Here is a 21,955-nt window from a genome sequence, read left to right on the forward strand (position 1 = left end):
TATTTCATAAGGAGCAAAGTCAGGAGGCTTGCCCGATCCGGAAAAGGGAGTCCTCTATGCCTGGGGCAAGGTCCCAAAGCACTGTTTGGAGCAGCCCCATCAGCCACTTGATATTATGAACTCATGCAAATTAAACTATATTGCCCTGGCAAGAGAGATTGAGCAATAGTTAGATTGAGAGATCCCGAGAAAGAGATAGAGAAACTATTTTTAAAGAGTAAGGACGCAGTCCTAGAATAAGCAAGAGAGAACGTGCCTGGACATCAGCAGCCCCTTCGTTTACTGTTCCCTCAACCTCCAACAACGTGTGCGGTTCTTAACTGTGGCTGATTCAACGTTCCCCATGCGCAAACCTCAATCTCTTATATGAGGGCTGCAAAACACTACTTAGTTCATCTAAAACTCGGCGAAAGAACTAAAAACCCGGCCCTTCTTGCCTTTTAACTCATTATAAAAGTTGGGGCTTTTATTGTGTTTTACTCTCCTTAGAACGTAAGTTCCATGAGGGGAGGGGTTTTGTCTGATCACCACTATATTCTCAGCCCTCGGAGCAGTGTTCTGCACGTAGCCGGCGTTTCATAAACATTTACGAAATGAGGAATTGAGAGGCGAGAAAGGAGTAACGCAGGTCGGAGGAGACGATGACGGAAAGGGGAAAAGGGAAGAACCAAGCGGAAGGAGGAAAGAAGGAAGGCCCAGCCTCCGTTCCTCTCCAGCGGGCAACCCACACCTGCCCCCCCGACCCCCAGAGAACTACAACTCCCAGCAGGCCCCGGGCGCCTAGGGCTGGCCGAGGAAGCACAGGCGGGGCCGGCCCGGCTCCAGCCAGCCCGGTTCCCGTCGCGCCTCATGTGACGGCGGCTGCCGCAGCGCCCGCCGGGACCTGTAGTCTGGGCCGCAGGTGGGGGTGGGGTTGGGCACGGAGACGGGCGGGGGCCGGCAGGGCGGGCGCAGGCCCCTCCCCCGTCACTTCCTGCGGGGCTGCGGGCGCCGGGGCGGCTCTTCAGCGTTTGCGCCGGCGGCGGCCGAGTCTGGCTCGGCTCCCCGCCTCCCTCAGACCCCCCCGGCCGGCGGCGCCCGCCTCCTTTGCGGCCACTCCGCCTCTCCCAACCCGACGTCCCTTCCTTCTGCCCCTTCCTCCTTCCCCTCCTCGCCGCCGCCCAGGACCGCCGGCCGGGGGACGAGCCCGGGGCAGCAGCCAGGTGAGACGGCCGGGCCTGACGGGGCCGCGGGGGCCGGTGGGCCGCGCGCCTGGGGCTTAGGCCGCGGCGGGCCTGCGCGCTCTCGGCCTTGCTCGGCGCCCCCTCTCCACCCCCCGCCCGGGCCTCTCTCTCCCGCCCGCGGGGCCTTCCCGGAGGAGGCGGGCTCTTCCGCGCCCCCCAGCCCCCGGGCGCCCCGCGCGGCCTGGACCCCGGGGCGCCCCCAGCCACTCCGTCCCGCGCTGGGCGGCCCAGAAAACAGGTGCCACGCCGCCTTGCTTCATTCCTTTTCCTCGCGCGGCGTTGCCGAAGTTATTCTCGGGGCCGGGGCGGGAGGGGTGCGGGGGGGGGTCCCCCCGCTTCCAGTCCCTGGGGGTCCGGGACACCCAGATCACCTCAGCCGGGTATGGAGCGTGATACGAGCCTGGCCCAGGTGTCCCACGCGGGGGTTGGGGGGCAGATCCCAGCACTATCCCCCCCCTTCGGCAAGTCGCTGGAAGTCTTTTGTGTTTTGGTTACTAAAAAAAAAAGGGGGCGAATGCCGTCCCTGCCTCCGAAGGCTGGTAGGGTTCAGTGAAACGGGGCGTGGGAAGCGCTTATCAGGGTGCCAGACCCACAGCGTGTCCCAATACACCGCCTGCATAGTTTATTAGCGTGATGTTAGGGTCAAACTTAATGGGTAGAGAGATTGGACCAGAGTTGACCTACCTACCCGTTTTGGGTTTCCTTAGAGGCGGAAACGTTTCAGCTTCGTGCCCACCGCCAGCGCCGGGGCATTGTTTTGGGGTGGTCAGCATCTGAAAGGGGCGTCTGTTTCATGGGGACACCCTGAGCCGGCAGTCTGTGAAAGATAAGTGGTGTTATTTCCATCTCCTCCGCTGAGTCAACTGCAGGATTTTCACCAGTTCCCTCAAGTCTATGAGCAACCTGTCCTTTTTTTTTCTTTCCCCCTGCCCATCATCCGGCTTCTTGTTGTCATTCCATTTCTGGGAAAGTTTCCTTGAGTTTAGCAAACCATTCTGGAGCACTTGCTGTGTTTTGTCAGGCTCTGGAGGGAGGGTGTCCGTGTCCGGAGCTGGAAAAATGTCTTGTCTTTTCTTGCCGCTGCATCTCTAACTTCTGACTTTTTTTCCCCCTCACCGCAGCTTTGCTTTTAAGTCCCCTCTGTCCCCGCGGGCCGGCCTTGCTTTTAAGCCCTTGCCCCACCTTCGTGTTGCAGTGTTGCTTATGTGGACGTTTCCTTCTGTTCGGCGAAGATGTGTGCTTCCGTCTGTTCTGCCTCTGTTCTCTGGCTGTGGGGACGTTTTTAAGGTCACTCTTGCCCTTTTGCTTGTCGCTTTCATCGTTTAGAGGGTGGTGGAAAAAGAGACCAGATTTTTGGTTGATTTTGGACTTTTCAGGAATCAGTGTGCTTACCAAAGGTAGATTGCACTGCAGCTTGTTGAAGTCAAAACTAAAAATACAGTGGGGTGGTGGAGGGAGCTTCAGTCATCCTGGTCACGGGTGGGATTTTTAGTTTTTAATTTTTATTTCTTTTGTTGGTGGTGATTATTTAGTTGGAGCATAATTGCTTTCCAGCGGTTGTGTTAGTTTCTGCCGTACAACCTTGTGAATCAGCTGTATGTGTGTCTATATCCCTTCCCTTCTTAGCCTCCCTTCCAACAAGTGGGATTTTTACACAGCAGCTTGATTTGAAGGTACTGAGTTTCTTTTAATTCTGTTTTCAGTTGTCCAGTTGTCCCCTTCATTAAGGAAACTCAGTTTATGGGGGTTCTAACTTATGGAAGAGTGAGGAAGGTGTGTTTGCTCTGCTGACTGACCCTCCTATATCATAGGGTTGTTTTAGGTAGTACATTTCCTTCTGAACTTAAACTTTGATTTACACCCATCTCTCAGTAACACACTGGATGCAAAGTGGCCTCCTGGATTTTGACGTTTTCCTAGAATTTTTTGACACAGTCTTACATCCAAGAAATAGTTTAAGTCTTTGGATGACTCTCTAAAAACAGCTATACAGGCAATACAAAGCATGTCTTCTGCCATATTCAAAATTGTAGTATTAGGGAAATGACTTTAACTCTGCAGTTGATAATCTAATTTAAAAAAAAACATTTTATTATGGAAAACATACAAAAGTCGAATAGTACAGAGAACCCCCTGAATTGATCATTCACATTTGATAATTATTAACTCATAGCCAAGGTCAGTCTTGTTTCATGTAGTGCCCCCTCCCCCAAACTAGGTTATTTTGAAATAAATCCTGAATATCATACAATTTTACCAGATTGCCCCAGACTCTTAATCTGTCACAAGGTTGACTTTTAGTGGAATCATAGTTCTTATTTTGTTTGTTGGGCTTCTTATCTCTGTTTATACATGATTACTGTATATCGGGGGGGGGGGTGGACTTAACCACCCTCAAAGACCTATCCAAAATGCTGCCCTGCTTCTTTGTGTACAATATCAACAGTTCTTGAGCTATTCACTGTAATTGAAAAGCAATCATAAATACATATATCCCTAATCTTGTTTTGGTGGAGGCCTACCTGTTAAACCACTTTTAATGGAGAAAAGCTTTGTGTCAAAGTTAAAGTACAGTTAATAATTCATTATGAAACCTCCAAAGTTTCTTTACAGTAGTTGTGTAAATACACTATCACCTTAGGGTAAGAATTAAGCAAAGGATATTTTATTTCAAAGATTTATTTTAAAGATGGCCACTCCCCACAATCTGCTGTATTTATAAACCAATTTTGTAAATAAGAATTCACAGCATGAATATTCATGTTTTTCCTTCTCATCTAAAAAGAGATCTCTCTTAGAATGGAGGTTGACAGGAATATTGTGTTTGTTACTGTTACTTTTGAAATTTCTGGTTATGAACAGTTTTCAACTTGTAGACCTGTCATATCATTATTTCAATTGTTCAGATTTACTTTTGAGCTTAATCAGTTAATTTACTTGTTAGTTACTACAACCTGGGAGATGAGCAGGAATATGCCTGCCTCTTAAAATTAGGGAGGGGGGAAACCCAACCATTTTGATATCTAAGAAAGGACACAAAACATAGTTTATTTTTAAAAAATGCACAGTGTTTCCCAGTAGGCGTTAAGTAAAACTTTTAAATATTTGGAATTGTTACTGTTAGTTCAGACTAAAGTGCTCACTTTTAAGATTCGGCCAGAAAGCCTATTTATATACAGATTATCTTAAGTTTAGAGATGAGCATGACTCATGGAACTTCCCCCTCTGCGATTCTGAAGTCTAAGCCATTAACATTCTGGATATAATTATTAAACATGGGCTATAGCGTGCTGCTTTATCCAGAGTTTCTCTCCAATAAGACTTGACCGTGGGCGGAGGCATAGAGTGGGTCTCAGCTTATGGGGCAGTTTTCTCTGATGTGCTTTGACTGGATGGAGTGAGAAAGAGTGAAATTCACCAGCAGAAAGATGAAACTTTCATGAAAAAGGTATCTTTCTGTAGGATGTCGTATATCAATACTAGAAGCCTAGTTTATGAGTTTCCAAACTGGATCATATTTGATGTCCTACTTAGTAACAAAGAATTGCTCAGTTTGGGGAAATATTAATTTCTCTCCCTCAAATGAGAGCTTTTGGAGTTGCTTTATTTCTCTCAGAATAGGATTTGGCGCCTTCAAAATTATTTAGAGAACTTTTGTTTCCCTTATGTATGTGTACGTATTATATATGTGTGTTCATTGAGTTGTTGTGTAAAATTATTTTTTCAATCAGTAAAGTTCACAAGCTACTATTGTTAAGTTATATTGGTGCTGCTGCTGCTGTTGCTGCTGCTAAGTCACTTCAGTCGTGTCCAGCTCTGTGCGACCCCAGAGACAGCAGCCCACCAGGCTTCCCCGTCCCTGGGATTCTCCAGGCAGGAAGACTGGAGTGGGTTGCCAATTCCTTCTCCATATATTGGTGCAGATTCACCTAAAAAAAAAGTTTAGAGAATTTTATAGCATATTTTTGTTTCACATTAGATCTGTAACAGATTGTTTCAGATTAACTTCTTGTGACAGAGACCTTTGTAGTTAAAATGCTTCTGGTGAATTTTCTGCATGGGCTTTTCCTTAAATGCTTGGTTTTGACCAGGTTTTATCCAAAAAATATAATTTATACATTTAACCATGAGAAGACATTTTAGTTGCTATGGTTATTTTTCCCTAACATTTTGTTATGAAATTTTTCACACATATAACAGTTTCAAGAATTTCAGTGTACACCTCTGTATTTACCACCTACTTTCTGCCATTATTTTACTATATTTGCTTTATCATGTGCCATTTCTGTCTGTCCATCTCTTTTAATTCATTAATCTGCTTTATTTTCAGTACATTTCCAAGTAAATTATAATATCAGCACACAGCATGATTATCTACCAGAGTTAATCTTAATTGAGACAATTCTACAAGGTATTCCTTGATCCTGAAAGCCAAGAGCTTTGTTGACTTTTGTTTCCAAATTTTATTTTAGTTACAGAACTCTTTGCTTTATTTTTTTGGCTGCACTGTGCAGCATGTAGAACTTCCCTGACCAGGGACTGAACCCGTGCCCTCTGAAGAAGAAAACCAGAATCTTAACCTCTGGACCACCAGGGAAGTCCCAGAACTTTGCTTTCTAAAGGGAATTGTTTTAAGAACTTTTTGCATGAAGATGTGCTTATCCATGTATCAAGTATTATAAAGTTTGAGTAATGTTGATCAGATCCTTTCTTCTCACATAAGGAGATAGTAAGATTATAAATATGCAGCTATGTTGATCTTAACAAATGCTGCCAGATGGATGGCTTGGATATATTTTGCTGACAGCTTCATGCTCTGAACTAAAAAGTTCTCTGAACTATCAAAGATAATTATTTATTTTAATAAAATGGTAGAATGAGGAAATTACTGCCAATAGCTTGTTTATTTTAAATATGTACATTTCCATAGAAGTGAATAAGGCTGATGTAAAGTGATTTGTGTCACCAGATAAATGGAGGTAGAAGCAAACTCTCTTCAGACTTAATTATATTTTCTGAAATAACACATGTTCAATTGTTAAAGGAGTATATTCAGGGGACTCCCTCAAAGTATATTTACTGAAAACAAAAGTAGGAAAATCTATCCAAGAATGTATTTGCTTTCAAATAAAAATTGGTCTTCTAAATATTAAATCTGTAGCCCATCTGCTTCTGTTTAAACTGGAATCTAATTTGGAAAAGTGTGATGACTTTTTGAGTTTTTAACAGTAATGAAAGCAAAACAGAAAATTGTTTTATCATATAATAGAGGTCATAATTATCCTAGAGGCCTTTTGAAATGTCTGCTGAACTACAAAGTCTAAGAAAACCTATTTAAATGCCCTGGGGTCTTTTCCCAAAATGAAATGGTTGCTCATCAGATTGTGTGTCTACCTGAGGTATCGGTACAGTTGGTTACCCAGTGAGTGTGGGTTGATTTTAATCAGCATGTTCTCTACTTCCATTAAAAAAAATTTTTTTTTACAAGTGGTGTGTAACTGTAAGTTTATATTTATAGATGTTTTATGACTGAGGACAGGATCAGTGAATTTGCTGGACAATTTTTGCTACTATTTATTGAGCTCTTACCATGTGCCAGGTTAGGATTACAGGGTGAGAGTTACTTGATGCAGCAAAGGAATCTGAAAGGTCAGATTGAATTTATTTAATAATATAAAAGCTGCTGTTGATTGAGCTCTTCCTTTGTGCTAGAGGTTGAAGTGGACACTTTATGTTGTATTTCTGATCCTCCTGAGCTGCCTTTGCAGTGAAGGGTTGTAATAGCTGAGATCCATCCAGGAGGCCTGGTACTGGAGCGGGTCCTGAGCTCCTCCTACTGAGCACGCCGTCTCTAATTATTCTCAGGTGCTTTTTGTTTAGGATGATTGATTCTGCCGGTCAACAGTGCTTTCTTCCCAGTTTTCCCACCCAGGGCAGTTAGGATGAATTTTGTTCACTAAGGCTTTAGACCAATCCGGGAAAAAGTTTGGCTCAGTAATACTCAGTCTTTTAAATGAATGCTGTGTCATTTCCTTGAAGTAGCTTGGATTTACAGTTTCCTTTTATTTGTTGTGATAGATTGCTCCAGTCAACTTATCAACTGTTAGGCTGATTCAAAGGTTGAGGGTAGGGCTTAGAAGTAAATGGGGAGGAGGAGGTTTCCTTAGCCTTTCCCTAAATTATTGCTATAATCTCCCTTCATGAAGTTTATTATAAATGATTGATTAACTATAGACAAGATTGTTGCTAAGAAAACTGGTTTCTTTAGAGTCGCGTTATTCTGCTTTATTGGAAATGAGTTAACTAAGCCTCTAACTTTATAGAGCTGTTGCCCTCTTTGGTTCCCAGCCGTTTCTAACATTCATTTCCTGGCTGACGGTACTCAGAATATTTAATGTAACTTTCTATTTGGTATTGGACTGCCTCTTAAACAGTTTTTTTTTTACTTTCTTTGAATCGATGATCCCCTGAATGAGAAGCCTCTTTGGTTCTCCAACTCTGCAGTCGTCATCTCTTATGGCTAATCTTAAAAGGCTAGATCAGTGAAACTAAGTGTGCCTTTGGTTTTGGCGTTTTAGTGAGATGGTATTTGAGTTTCCATTCTGTGTTTAATCTCAACCAAGGTGTTGTAAGTGTGTCTCATTAATCAGGAAAAGGTGTTGGAAATAGGTCTTTTCTGGGAAGGGAGTGAGCAGATAATGCTTCTTAAGTGGCTACTGTATTAGCTCCTCTCAGGCAGGATCTTTGGGATCTACCTGCTGCTAAGTCACGTCAGTCATGTCCGACTCTGTGCAACCCCATAGACGGCAGCCCACCAGGCTCCCCCGTCCCTGGGATTCTCCAGGCAAGAACACTGGGGTGGGTTGCCATTTCCTTCTCCAATGCTTGAAAGTGAAAAGTGAAAGTGAAGTCGCTCAGTCGTGTCCGACCCTCAGTGACCCCATGGACTCCAGCCTTCCAGGCTCCTCCGTCCATGGGATTTTCCAGGCAGGAGTACTGGAGTGGGGTGCCATTAGATCTTGTCTAATTCTCGCACATTTTTTTCTTTTTTGAAGTCCATGCTTTCTATAGATTAAAATTAACTGAGGCATGAATTTTCTACCCTTGTAGATTCCATCCTGATACAGATAGGGCCACTGTCTGCCGTTGCCATTGTGATTTGGTATAAAATGCTAGGTGGTCCTTTCCTCTGTTAGCAGAGAATTTATATGTAATAATAAGTCTGATTATTCTTGGATGCTCATGTTCTTTGTTGCACAGTTTAACCTGCTCCTTGAAGCTCCATGACACTTTACCTAGATGACAGTCAAATATGGTTAGGTAAATAAGTTTCCTTTTGGTTTGTCGTAGAATGAACCTTTAGAGTCTGGAACAGTTAGAGGATGACTGCCTCAGGGAACTATTTTTCCCTGTTAACTCAGAATTTATTAAACACCAAACAAAAAAGAATAAAGTAAAAAAATTTTTTGGAGGGGATGAGGTTGTTTTTAAGTTTGTTACAGTCTTTTTTTGCCCGTTTACAAGGCATGTGAGAGCTTAGTTCCCCAACCAGGGATCAAATCCACGCCCCCTGCAGTGGAAGTGTGGACTCTTAACCCCTGGACCCCCAGGAAAGTCTTATATATTTTTTTCTTTCTCAAATAATGTATCTTAAGCATAATTTATTAGTATTATAATGTTGGTTACTGTGTACCCTAAGAAAGTGATGTTTAACAGCTGACTTTGGTGTGACATGTCATCATTTACAAGCATTTCACCTACATTACCAGTTAATCCACCCAGGAATAATATGATTATGGTTTATTAATCATGTGAAATTGGTGGCAGTAACTCTATTTAACATATTAAAAGGTTGAGCCTACAGAGTAAGTTGCTCAGGATGATTCAGCTGAGCACCAAAATTGGGACCCAGCCTCAGATCCCCAGTCGAGAGCTTTCTCGGCCACTCCTTCTGGGTTGTCCTGCCCTCAACGCTTTGAGGGTGCACTGTCCTTTGTTTACCAAATAAAATTCTGAGGTGTAATCAAGCTGTTAAAAAAAAACAGGTTTCTGTACCTCACCCAAACAGCCCTGTAATAGCTAGTCTGCCTTATCCTACATCAGTGTCTTGCAGCCAAAGTGCCTTTTATGTTTTGTTGTGTCTTCTTTAGTGATGAGGTAATGTGTATTACAAATGATGTTACTACTAATTAAAATGCTACTGTAAATTATTTGGAGAAGGCAATGGCAGCCCACTCCAGTACTCTTGCCTGGCAAATCCCATGGACGGAGGAGCCTGTTAGGCTGCAGTCCATGGGGTCGCTAAGAGTCGGACACGACTGAGCGACTTCACTTTTACTTTTCCCTTTCATGCATTGGGGAAGGAAACGGCAACCCACTCCGGTGTTCTTGCCTGGAGAATCCCAGGGACAGCGGAGCCTGGTGGGCTGCCGTCTATGGGGTCGCACAGAGTCGGACACGACTGAAGCGACTTAGCAGCAGTAAATTATTTATTTAAATTTGTGTGGGTTCAAGGTTGTTCCTATACAAATGTGGAGTCCGTGAGGACAAGAACTTGTGTACTCCTCTCTCCCTAGTGCCCAGAATAGTGCCTACAATGTAGTGGGTGTTCAGGAAGTACTTGTTGAGTTGAACACAACAGTGAGTTTAATTCACTCTCTTGCATTCTAGTGTGTTTCTTGAGTGGGAAAGAAAGGGAGTTGGGCTTAACCTATAGTCTTCTCTGCTGCTTCTTGGCGTGAATGCTATAAACATACACGGATAATAACCATGTTGGCTTTGGAAATGGTTGGGGGTTTAAAGAATAAGTTTGCTCATGGAAATGTGAACGTGTATGTGAATCTCAGCTATCACTTACATGTGTTGAGACATTTGAAATCCAGGTGGTTGTAGACTGCCCTCCCCCCACCCCTATTTTCCTTGCTGTTAAGTTGCTGGCAGTTGTTTCTCACTGTTTTCTGAATCTATTAATAGCAGCTGCTTTATTCCATTTGAATTTTTTTAAAATTAATTAATTTATTTGGCTGTGCTAAGTGTTAGTTGCAGCATGCGGGACCTTTCGTTGAAATGTGTGAATTCTTAGTGGAGGCATGTGGGATCTAGTTCTCCAACCAGGGATCAAACCCAGGGCTCTTGCATCGGGAGCACGGAGTCCCAGCCACTGGACCACCAGGGAAATCCCCCATTTTAGTTTTTTAACTTCAGGTTTGGGCTGGAAAACCAAACCTACCAAAAGCATTCAGCATAGATTTAGATGGGCTTGGATTGAGGAAAGCCCCATTGATCAAAGGCACAGGCTCTGTTAGGTGGCCTTAGACACCTGTTTGGGCTCTGCACAGGCCTTTTCAGTTCCATTCATGCTAGTCTTTGAATGGGCAAGATTGTGGAACAGTAGGGTTCTAGATTGGAAAATTGTTAGTGTAGTATACTATTTACAGGAAGAACTTGGGTTGTTAAAATACTGTAGAACATTAGAACTCATGATTTTATTTCTGAAATTAGTTGGACAGCAAAGCTACTTTTTATTGCTTATTAATCACAGTAGCAGTGTGTAATTGAAATGAGCAACATTAAAATTATTTTATGTTGTAAGAATGCAAAAAGCATCTCAAGGTAAGGAATTCTGTTTGTTACTGACTATTGGCCATTTAAAGAGGAGGAGCCGCTAGGTAAATGAGACTTGGGAGTTTGAGAGTTAAACTCTTATGTTACCTGAAATCCAGTCCTAAAGAATGATTATGGTTTTAGATTTACTAGAGGTAATGTGTTTTTTCATATTTTGCAGTTTAATATAAGAATACTTGTGTACAGAGTGCCTTTTTGTAAATTTTCCCATGTAATTGCATTTGCATCATCAAGCGTATGGTAAGGACATTTATGCCCTAAAGTATTTAACCAGTAGTTAAAAGAGGGGGGCTGCAAATTTAAAAATCAGACTTGTGTGGTTGGAAAATATTTTATGTCTGGATCCTTTTTTTCCTTTTCGGCCACACCATGTAGCTTGAAGGATCTTACATCCCCAGTGAGCAATCGATTGAGCCCGTGCCCTAGGCGCTGAAACAGTGGAGCCCCAACTGCTGGACCACCAGGGAGTTCCCTTGAGTTCCTTTTAAAAAATTAATTTCCGAGGTATTCATAGTTCGCTTAGCAGGAAGTAATTAAGGCTTAAGAAGGACATTTCTGTTGTCCCTTATGTCTGTGTCTGCGACGCGCTTTGCACCCAGTCGGCTCCCAGGCAGGTGTGTCTTCTAGTAGATGCTACAGTGTGCTGCTGCAAGCCTTGACTTCACGCTTTCAGAAGCTTCCTGGTAAATTCAGCAATATATATCTTTGTTTTCAGAAAAAGATTGACTCTAGTAAAGTACCATGCTTTCTTATTTTCCAGGAGTTTCCTAACCACGTAACTAACCTCTCAGAACTGAACCAAAACGACATTGTTGCTGAAGCACTTGTTTTTAAGGTATGCATAGTTTGGCTCTATAATTTCAGGCTTGTTCATAATCTATAATGTTTTTGAATTCTTCAGTGATTTATATGGCAAATGGCTTTTACTTCTGGCTATAATATTAGAGAAACAGAAGAAACTTTTATGTAGTTTGATTTCTTTTTACTTTTAGGATTTAATTCGAAAGTAAATACAGGGGAAATTGTTGAAATAATGTAAAACCTTCTAGCCAGCCCTACCATGTACTTTAAATGTAGAGACATGAAAATTGACCACTGAAGCGGCATTAAACATAGCATCTTGGTTATAGAAACTTTATTTAGTTTGCCTTTGATTTAGAGATTTATTTAGAGATTTGCCTTTGATTTTTGCTAAACTTGGTTTTTAAGCTGGTGGGAATAATTCAGCATTTTCTATTGTGAATGAAAACAAATTCCATTTCCCACTGGCTGCTTTTGATTGTCTCAACCAAAAAAGGTTTACAGTAAGCGTGTTCAGGATTTTACAGTCCTTGATGAGGAGACTGCAAAACACACTGCAAGCACTGGCCCTGCTCTGTGCTCTGTAGCAGTCTCCCTCTAAGAGCTGGAAGCCCATCATCAACACCCTCTCTCTGAGGTGGCGATTAGGAGACAAGTGAGCCCTTGCTTTCCTTGGGAATGAGGAAATTGATGCAAAAGAAACTTATACAAAGCCCAGGGAAATGGATATGTATGCACTCAACACACTGAATTTGTAAAATACTTTTCTTTTCAAAGAACTGAGTAACTGTTACAGTGCCTCAGGATTCCGTCAGGGTTGTAGCTTTCAGATCACTACAGCTGAGGCTTTGTCAGAGAGCCTTTATGTGGCGCTTTGGGCAAACTGAGGCAAGCAAGCAGTGGATTGCCAGGAGCTGGACATAGAATTGCGGTCTGAGGTGGGAGTAGAACTGAAAGCTACAACTCAAAAGTTTGATCTGATTTAACATTGTTGGTTGCTACTTAGCAACAAAGGGCTTCCCAGGTGGCTCAGTGGTAAAGAATCCACCTACCAATGCAGGAGACGCGGGTTCAATCCCTGGGTCGGGAAGGCCCCCTGGAGAAGGAAATGGCAACCCACTTCAGTATTCTTGCCTGGAAAATTACATGGTCAGAGAAGTCTGGTGGGCTGCAGTCTATAAAGTTACAAGGAGTTGGACACAACTGAGCACACAGCCTTAACAGCAAGGCCGGTTTCTTAGAAACGTAAGTCTTGGCACTGGTCCGTTTTGCCTGAAGATGGTGGTAAATGCTGTTGTGTTTCTAGGTAGATGGCACAGGGCTACAGTCTACAATTTCTCTTCTCTGAAAGGAAAAGCCAGTTAACGGAGTTGAACCAAGCCCCTTCTTATTCAAGATATGGTACACAGTACTACTCTTAAAAATCTCCAGCGAATCACAGATGGATATTTTGATTTAAAAACATTTCCATTTTGGGAATGCCCTGGTGGTCCAGTGGTTAGAACTCCTTGCTTTCACTACCGAGGGTCCGGTTCAGTTGCTGGTCAGTGAATTATAGAAGATCCCACAAGTTGTGCTGCGTAGCCAAAAAAACATACCAACCTCTCAAACCCACTTCCGTATTTACAAAAATAATGTATTTGTGTTATTTTTAAGAGTTTCTTCTAGAAGAAGGGAGATTGGCGGGGCGGGGAGCTCTTGATAAGGTTTCAAGCCTAGAAAAGAAAGATTTGCAACTTGCTAGGCTGCAGAACGAAATCTTTTTTTTTTTTTTTCACTTTAGCCTATGGTATGGTGTGATAGCTTTTCTGTGATAAACAATTAATAATGAATTCTCTTTTAGGAAGTATTTCTTTAAATGGACTACCCAGTGGTTACATTTGTGTGGAAAGAGAGTTGCCCACTGCCCACATGGCATTGGGCCAACTGTGTGAGGGCTGCAGTCAGGCTCTTGTATTGGGTGCAAAGGTCTTGACGAGTCCGGGTTTCCAGGTGTTATTTTTGGCTCACTTTATTGCCTTGCAAGTGATTGTGCCTCAGCATGGCTGTTTGTCCTGTGTCTTTCTCCTGGGCACCAAGTACATTGCTGTCTCTCTTTCTTTTTCCTCTTAAGTAGTTCAGTCATATTTCTTTTGAAGAACCTTTTATTATTGTGTGATTTGGTATATGGGCCTGTTGTTGAACATTATTTGCTCGACATTGACATTGTCTTTTTGGAAATGATTATGTAGGATGATAATGACTGCCGTGTTTCTGTGCTTCTGGTGCTCTGCCTACGGGTGTTTGGATAACCTTTGGAGTCAGTGAAGTGCTGTCTTTGTGGGGGTAGGGGGTGGAGGATGCTGCTGGAGGGGAGGTGAAGGTAGGGTGAAGTGGTGGTTGGGGGAGTGAGTTCACTTGCAGAAAACTGTATAACCTCATTGCAGCTAGAAAGATGTCTGGGAGAAGGATCTTGGAAGTAACCTGTTGGATGTAAGGGAATGATGTGGGTATTTTAGGTATATTTCAAGACTTTTATAGGAAAAGTGGTTTGTTCCTTAACTTTTTGTTGTTGTTGACGAAGTTGCTCTAAGTAAAGCCTCTCAGAAGCTGTAGAGAACAGATTAATAGATGTACAGTTGGTTGCTTAAAGAGCTCTTCTTGTGTCTTTGAGGAAAAGTTTAACAAGTAGTTCTAGCACTTGAGAATGTACAGTCTGCCATAGAAGAGTTCACATGTAGTAGAGGCTTAATAGATTTTGTTGAATAGTGAATAAATGTATCCTAAAATTGCCGTTGGTACTGCTAAAGCTGTGTTATGGTGAAGCACAGATCCTTCATATCTGTGTACCCATACTATGTAAGATTTATTAAGTTGGCACAGAAGTAATTGTGGTTTTTTCGGATCGTGAATTTTAAATCACTATAACTAGGCTCAAACACATCTTTGTTACTTAAAGTAGGGATCATTACAATCAACATATTTTTGTCAATGAGAAATAAGTTAGTTTATTCCTGTAGCATAAAAATCTGTGCTTCAGGATTCAACGAACTCATGGAAAGCATCTTCTGCCTCCTGCTGGTTGTGGAAGCGTTTTTCCTGCAAAAAGTTCTCGAGATGCTTGAAGAAGTGGTAGTCGTTTGGTGAGAGGTCAGGTGAATATGATGGAGGAGGCAAAACTTTGTAGCCCAATTCATTCAACTTTTGAAGCGTTGTGTGACGTGCGATTGGATGTTGTGGAAAAGAATTGGGCCCTTCTGTTGACCAATACCAGCTGCAGGCATTGTAGTTTTTGGTGCATCTCATCAATTTGCTGAACAGACAGAAAGCTGTAGTGGATCAGACAGGCAGCAGACCACCAAACAGTGACCATGACCTTTCTCTGGTGCAGCTTTGGCTTTAGGAAGTGATTTGGAGCTGCTTCTCAGTCCAGCCACTGAGCTGGTCATCGCCAGTTGTCATATAAAATGACAACTTTTTTTAATGACACTTTTCGTCGCATGTTACAATCTGATTGAGAAATGGTTTGTCGTTGGCGTAGAGCAAGAGAAGATGACACTTCCGAACGATTTTTTTTTTTTTTCTGGTCAGCCCACAAGGCACCCACTTACTGAGTTTTTTCACCCTTCCAATTTGCTTCAAATGCTGAACGGCTGTAGATGGTAGATGTTGAGTTCTTTGCAGCCTCTTGTGTAGTTGTAAGAGTATCAGCTCTGATGATTGCTCTCAGTTGGTCATCGTCAGCTTCTGATGGCCGTCCACTACACTCATCTTCAAAGCTCTCATCTCCTTTGCAAAACTTCTTGAACCATCACTGCACTGTATGTTCATTAGCAATTCCTGGGCCAAATGTGTTGTTGATGTTGTGAGTTGTCTCCACTGCTTTACAACTCACTTTGAACTTGAATTAAAACTTGCTCGAATTTGCTGTTTGTCTAACATCATTTCCATAGTCTAAATATAAAATAAATAGCAAATAATGTCGTTCGCAAAAAAAAAGTGAGAAATGTGCATTAAAATGATATATTAATACAACATAACCACATTTAAGGATGCATTTCCAGTATCAAATGGCAGGGTTTAACAGGGCAAAATTGCAATTACTTTTGCACTAACCTAATAATAAAGGCAAGAAGGGGAAATACTTAGTGCGGTGTTTTGGCTTTTAAAAGCTTGTCCAGAATTGGGATGACTTTTTTCTTTTCTTTTTCTTTCCTTCCTTCCTTTTTTTAAAAAATACATCTTGTTTGGAAACATCACTTATTACAAAAGGGAATGATGTGTAGATTGCACAAAAGTATGGACACTTATGTGTTAACGCTGTTAAAAAATGGGTATTAGTAATAGAAATGATGTTTTCCCATAATTGCTGAAGTAGATGTTTCATACTGCGCAGTTTAGCAGTCTGTTAGTTGAAAGGGATTGGTACTAAGCAGTACTGTAGGTGGTTCTGTAAACTGTTTCTAGAAGGATCTGCCTTTTTGTGTATTAAGTCACTCAGGCTGTGCACTCAGTATGGCCCAGTTTTGGTAGATTCATTGGCTGAGTTAGGAATGTGCATTTTGTACCTGATCACTTTTTAGCACATCATGTACAATTTTTCAAAATGCTTTTATAATGTGCCCATATTCCCCTTACTGCAACCCATTAAAAAGTACTTGACACTTGTAAAGTGGAAATTGCCAGGTGAGACTGTTTTTTATGAGATTTTTATGTCGCCAGGCCCAAGTTAGGATCTGGGGGGACTTGGAATTAGGAATCTTTTAAAAAGAGGTACCCATAACTCTTGTCATCTCACCACTCACAATGTTGTAGTCCTTTATTTGCATTCCGTAAATTTAGGATTTGAGAACAGGATGAAAATGGTTTCTTGAGTTGGTATCTCAAGCTCCCCAATTAGAGGAAAAAATCAGTAGATGAATGGTTCTCATCTGTGCTGGAGGCAGGAGGCAGGGAAACAGCACAACACAGGCTTCACAGTCAAAAGTGTTTCCAGCCTCAGGGAAAACTGTAGTCTTTGTGTTTTAAACTTTTCAACCTAATTTTCCTGTGTGTGAAATACTCTTCTTCTGTAAGAAGACTCTAATAAAGCATTTACATCTCTTTTAAGTCCCTAATTTATCTGATGGAAAACAATGCTTAAAGACAAGTGTAAAGGAAAGTGTAAGTTTTCATTTAAGGATTTAATCTCAGTATGGTTGAGCAAAAGGTTCTTAATTTATGCAGAAATAATATCTCTGAAATTCTGTGATTCCCCTGAATGCTTCCATGAACTATATAGATGGCAGTAGTGAAAAGCTTTATTTGTAGCTGCCTGACTTCTCTTAGGGGAAGAGCATCTGTTTGGGTAAAATATTAGCATCAGTATTTCAGGGCCTTTTGAGATGAAAAGGGGTTTTCTTTCCTCTCTGAGAATATGAGCTCCTTCATACATGAGTAGGGTTCTGCTCTGTGAATGCATATGTATGTGCTAGAAATGGCACCCTTGCTCCTCTCCCCACTGGGTCACCAGTAGGTTCTCCCATTTCCCGGATGTGACGGCCAAATGATGTCTCCAGATATTGTCAGGTGTCCTTGGGGAGCAAAATTGCCTCTTTAAAACTATTTCTTTAGATTCTATTTTCAGGCTTAAAAACACATAGGAAAGTTAAATTAGTAAATGACTTAAAAGGAGTACTGTGCTGAATTTTTATTGGCCATATTGCAAACTAAAAAATTATAAAATATAGAGCCTTATTAGGGTTTAAAATATTTTCTGTCTGCAGTTTTGAACTATTTATTTCAACCAGTTGTTTGAAAGATAAAACTCCTCCAGGTGTACATGAGGTTAGCATTTTTGGGGCAGTCTTAATTAATATCCTGTTTGTTTCATTTCTCAACTTCTAGCAAACCTATGAATTTATGCCTGTCATTGGAAATGCTGGCAGTGGGCCTGCTGTAAAGAAGCTAGCCAACAAAGATCCCTTTGGGCCCCACCCTTTCTAAATTTAGTTCATTCAGTCTCAGACTCTCAAGAGCCACCCAGGGCAGAGTTGGGTTGCTTCCCTGGGTCGGGAAGATTCCCTGGAGAAGGAAATGGCAACCCACTCCAATACTCTTGGCTGGAGAATCCCATGGACGGAGGAGCCTGGTGGGCTACAGTCCACGGGGTCTCAAAGAGTCAGACACGACTGAGCGACTTCACTTTCACTTTCTGGGATGCGGGTAGACTCTGGAGCAAACACTGTGCTTTTGGCTTATGTTTGGACCTGTGATCTGTGGTTGGTGTTGTGAAGTTGTGAGTACAACTCTCAGTGGTTTTTTTTTTTTTTTTTTTTTGCACGGGAGGGTAGAAAAATGCCGTCAGGACAGAGTTGAGAGAGAGGGAGAGAATGAATAAGAGCAGGAGGGGAAGATTGAGAGAGAAATATTTATATTTTGGCAGCTGATTGAACAATGAAAGGAGGTCATAGCTGCCTTCTAAAAGGTTTTGGACTTGTTGCTTGACACTGGCAACTTGTCTGCTAAGACCAGTACCCAAATCTTCAGTGCATCTCCTCTGGTATTTTGTTCTGATTTCAAAAGTAGACAGGAAACAACTGTAATGTTGGAGAATTGTGTCGTGTAAGGTAGTATTTATGCCTGTTACTAACCAAAGTCATAGTTTAGCCAAGGTGCTTTTGTTTCTGATTTTTGCCTTGTTTTGAGTTTTGTAGTCCTTTTTGCTCTCTGCAAAGGGCTTCCCTGGTGGCTTAGATGGTAAAGAGTCTGCCTGCAGTGCGGGGGGAGACCAGGATTTGATCCCTGGGTTAGGAAGATCTCCTGGAGAAGAGCAGGAGCAACCTGCTTCAGTATTCTTGCCTGGAAAATCCCACGCACAGGAGCCTGGCAGGCTACAGTCCATGGGGTCACACAGTCCATACAGTCCATGGAGACACGACTGAGCAACTTCACTTTTTCACTTTGCTCTCCACAAGGGAGGGTGTTCCAAGACTTCAAGTAACTTACGTGCTTTGGTCATTCATCTGTTTGTAGAGGTTTGGCTTTAATTAAAAATCATTTTGAGACTTAACAAAAAACGAAAGTAACAAATTACTTTATAGTAGAACTTCTAATTTGTTAGTTTGCTGGTTTCTGCCTTGCTTGGCTTTTTCTGTTCTTTGTTGCTTAATGGTTATTTTTGAGTACTTTTGATTTGCTTAAACATTTTCAGCTTTTTGAACGATGGCCATGAAAATGAGCAGAACTGTCCTTATTTTTGACTGGTGCAGAAATTTAAATGTATTTAGAATTAATACCTTTGGAACTTACAAGATACAATAAAAATCTTCTCTGTTCCCTTCATAAGCCACACTAGTAAAATTGTCAGCCTGAAATCTGTTCCTCTCTTCTGCATCTTCTCCACTTTTGCTTTTAATAATAAACATACTATAGAATGTTCTTTGCTATTCTGAGGATCCATGAGCATGGTTGTGGGTGCAACAATTCTTGTTTGGAATCTGTAAATAAATGAGACTATCTCAAACAAACCTTACAGGAGAACAAAAAGGTCTTTTATCATCATAAGGAAAAAGAAATGGCAAAAAGGAGGAATTAATTCTCTTTCTTCAGTCAACTTAAAGGAGAGCTCCAGAGGTGCCATTCTGAGCACATGGCCAAAAAATGGAAGCCGTGTTTACGTTCACCAGTAATGGTGTTACAAACCCAGTTTACTTTCAGTTTCTTATCATTTTGAGCCCAGAAACCTTTACCATATCCCATATTCAGTGGAAAAGCTCTTCATGTTTTTAATTTGATTTTTTAATGCAGGCTATAGTTTATAATTCTTAGTATTCAACAATAAGTATTATTGTACCCTGCCGATAGTCTTTGTAAAATGAGCGTGCAGGGTATGTGGGTGTTGTAAGTCATTTTAAAACACTCTGGGGGAAAAAACACTATGAGAAATTCACAAAGCTAGTGAATCTTACTGTACATCACAGTTACAGACTGAACGGGCTGTTTTCATACTTGAGTAGGTGACACCAGTTTTTGACTGAATATTGGCAATTACATATCTCTTCTATAATTTATCTTTTTATTTTCTTTCCCTTACAACTTTCAGGTAGAACTTTAGACTTCATAGCACTGAATTAACCTGCACTGAAAGCTGTTTACCTGCAGTTGTTCACTTTTGTTGAAAGTGACCATGTCTCAAGTTCAAGTGCAAGTTCAGAACCCATCTGCTGCTCTCTCAGGGAGCCAAATACTGAACAAGAACCAGTCTCTTCTCTCACAGCCTTTGATGAGTATTCCTTCTACTGCTAGCTCTCTGCCCTCTGAAAATGCAGGTAGACCTATTCAAAACTCTGCTTTACCCTCTGCATCTCTTACCTCCACCAGTGCAGCTGCAGGTAAGCGTGTGATCCAAGTGTCTTCTGTTTCAAATGTTTTCTTAGCCTGTTTGCTGACCTGATAAGTAGATTGCAGATACAGGGAGCTCTTGCACATTTACCTTCAAGAAGCAGGAGAAAGTATACTGCCCACACTTCTTTATATCAGATATAAAACACACTTGATAATATACTGGCTCAATAGAGGCCTTTTACAGACTATTTCAAAGTGTAAGGAGAAAATTGGAAACCAAACTGTAAAGCCTACTCTGTTATAAACTGGTAGCTGGCAGAAAAAAATTGAGCAATAAATACCACTTGGGATATTCATTGTTATATGGGAAAATTCTGCTGTTAAAATGATTTCCCAGAACTGATTTGTAGCTGTAAGTACCCTTTTTGGAGGTCTGTAAGATTTATCCCAAGCAAGGGGACAGCCAGATTTTGGGATACAGAAGAATGTGTTGGCATTTGCTAATTTTTATTTTGACTAAGTTTAAATTGCCATCCAGAGGTGGTTGAGAAATCACAGTGAGGGCCAAAGAGAAATTGAACAAAGCAGCAGAGATGTTTAAAAAGGAAGGCCTCAAATTTGAATATTAGGAAAACAAAAATGAAATAAAAATATCCATGGATTGGAAAAGACTTGGAACCCCTGGGGAAATAACCCTTAAAAACAATATTCTGCTCCCCATATCTCCCCCTCTCCTCATCCCAAGTTGCAAAGCTAGTTAACGGGGGTGTCCACACAGGTGTCTCTGTACTGGAGTCGCCTTATAATAAGCTCTTCGCGGCCCTTGATGCCTGACATCTCCCTTGCATTTCCTCCTCCATCCTCTCGCTTCCTTGCTTTGTACCTCTCTCCTTAGGGTTTCAGCTCGTCCCACTCTCCGCTGCACAGACTCGGTCACGCTGCTGCCTCTGGACTTCTTGGACCAGCTCCCCAGATGGCGTTCTTGACTTGTCACAGTCCCCTAGAGGCTCAGGGTTCCCCCTGTTTGCCATTTGAAAACCATCTTAATAGGCAATGGCACGGACTAGTTCAGTCCTCTGGGATTTAATTGCTATCTCTTCTAATGTGTTCTTATATCCACATTTTGTTGACTTTATAAAACTCCCGCCCTCCAAGACCATTTTATTTTACTTACATAATTATTAAAGATAGGTAAAGTCTGAGGATGGCAGCCTCTGGAGATAAGACGAGAAGATGTCCCAGGAAGGAGAAGTTAACTATTTGGAAAAAGACAGTCGTTTAAGAAATGGTATTGGCATATTGCGTTTTGTGAAATAATGAACAGGGTACAGCTGACAACTGTTGTAGTAACCAGTGTGTGTATGTGTCTCTGCTCAAAAGACCTCATTGTTATTCCCTTGGTTATAATAGCAGTCCCTCATCCGATTTCAAATCTTGTGTGCTTGCCATGGTTTAGTTATTCCTGTGTTTTCTGTTCTCTCTCTTTTGAAGACACACCCCCTCCTAGGTTACCTGACTTCAACTGGTTCAGAAAAGATCCCAGCTGTGTCTTCAGATACGTGCCCTCAGTGTGGTTTGCAGTTTTGCATTGCTGTTGGCTCTAAATCATTAGACGTTGCGTTTGTTTTCCCTCTCTTCATAGCCCTGGAGAGCTGCCGTCTCTAACACTGCTAGTTGACGTCAATGCTCTCACATTATTTTTCAGTTCCTTCTAACATGGCACACCCTAAAGAGAAAACCCCAGTGTGTCTTGTGAATGAGTTAGCCCGTTTCAACAAGATTCAGCCTGAGTATAAGCTTTTGCGTGAGCAAGGTCCAGCTCACTGTAAGGTAAATATTGTCCATACTGCTTGTGCATTTATAACCCACTAGGAATGTTTTCTTTCTTTTCATACAGTTGCAAGTGATGCAGTGATTCAAAACACATATTTGAAACTGCTGAGGTGATTTTAAAGAGATGCAGAAGTATAGATTTTGGGCGAGTCACTTCTTTTTTCCATCCT

General features: G+C 41.9%; 1 protein-coding gene across 11 annotated transcripts in view; it reads left to right on the plus strand.

Annotated features, from left to right (window-relative positions):
* Positions 1-996: 996 nt before the first annotated feature.
* STAU1 (staufen double-stranded RNA binding protein 1) overlaps positions 997-21,955 on the plus strand; it is a 61,658-nt gene continuing 40,699 nt past the window's right edge. Inside the window, exons 1-4 of one of the 11 annotated variants that reach the window (XM_070381066.1) lie at positions 1,155-1,202; positions 11,608-11,682; positions 19,711-19,999; positions 21,658-21,782. In XM_070381066.1, coding sequence (XP_070237167.1) covers positions 19,795-19,999; positions 21,658-21,782 — 330 coding nt within the window. In that variant the 5' untranslated portion in view covers positions 1,155-1,202; positions 11,608-11,682; positions 19,711-19,794. Of the gene's footprint in view, positions 1,203-11,607; positions 11,683-19,710; positions 20,000-21,657; positions 21,783-21,955 lie in introns of those variants that run through there. The other 10 variants (XM_070381063.1, XM_070381065.1, XM_070381064.1 and 7 more) reach the window with 10 other exon arrangements.

The sequence above is a fragment of the Bos mutus genome, chromosome 13, assembly GCF_027580195.1.
Source record: "Bos mutus isolate GX-2022 chromosome 13, NWIPB_WYAK_1.1, whole genome shotgun sequence".
NCBI classification, from domain to species: domain Eukaryota; kingdom Metazoa; phylum Chordata; class Mammalia; order Artiodactyla; family Bovidae; genus Bos; species Bos mutus.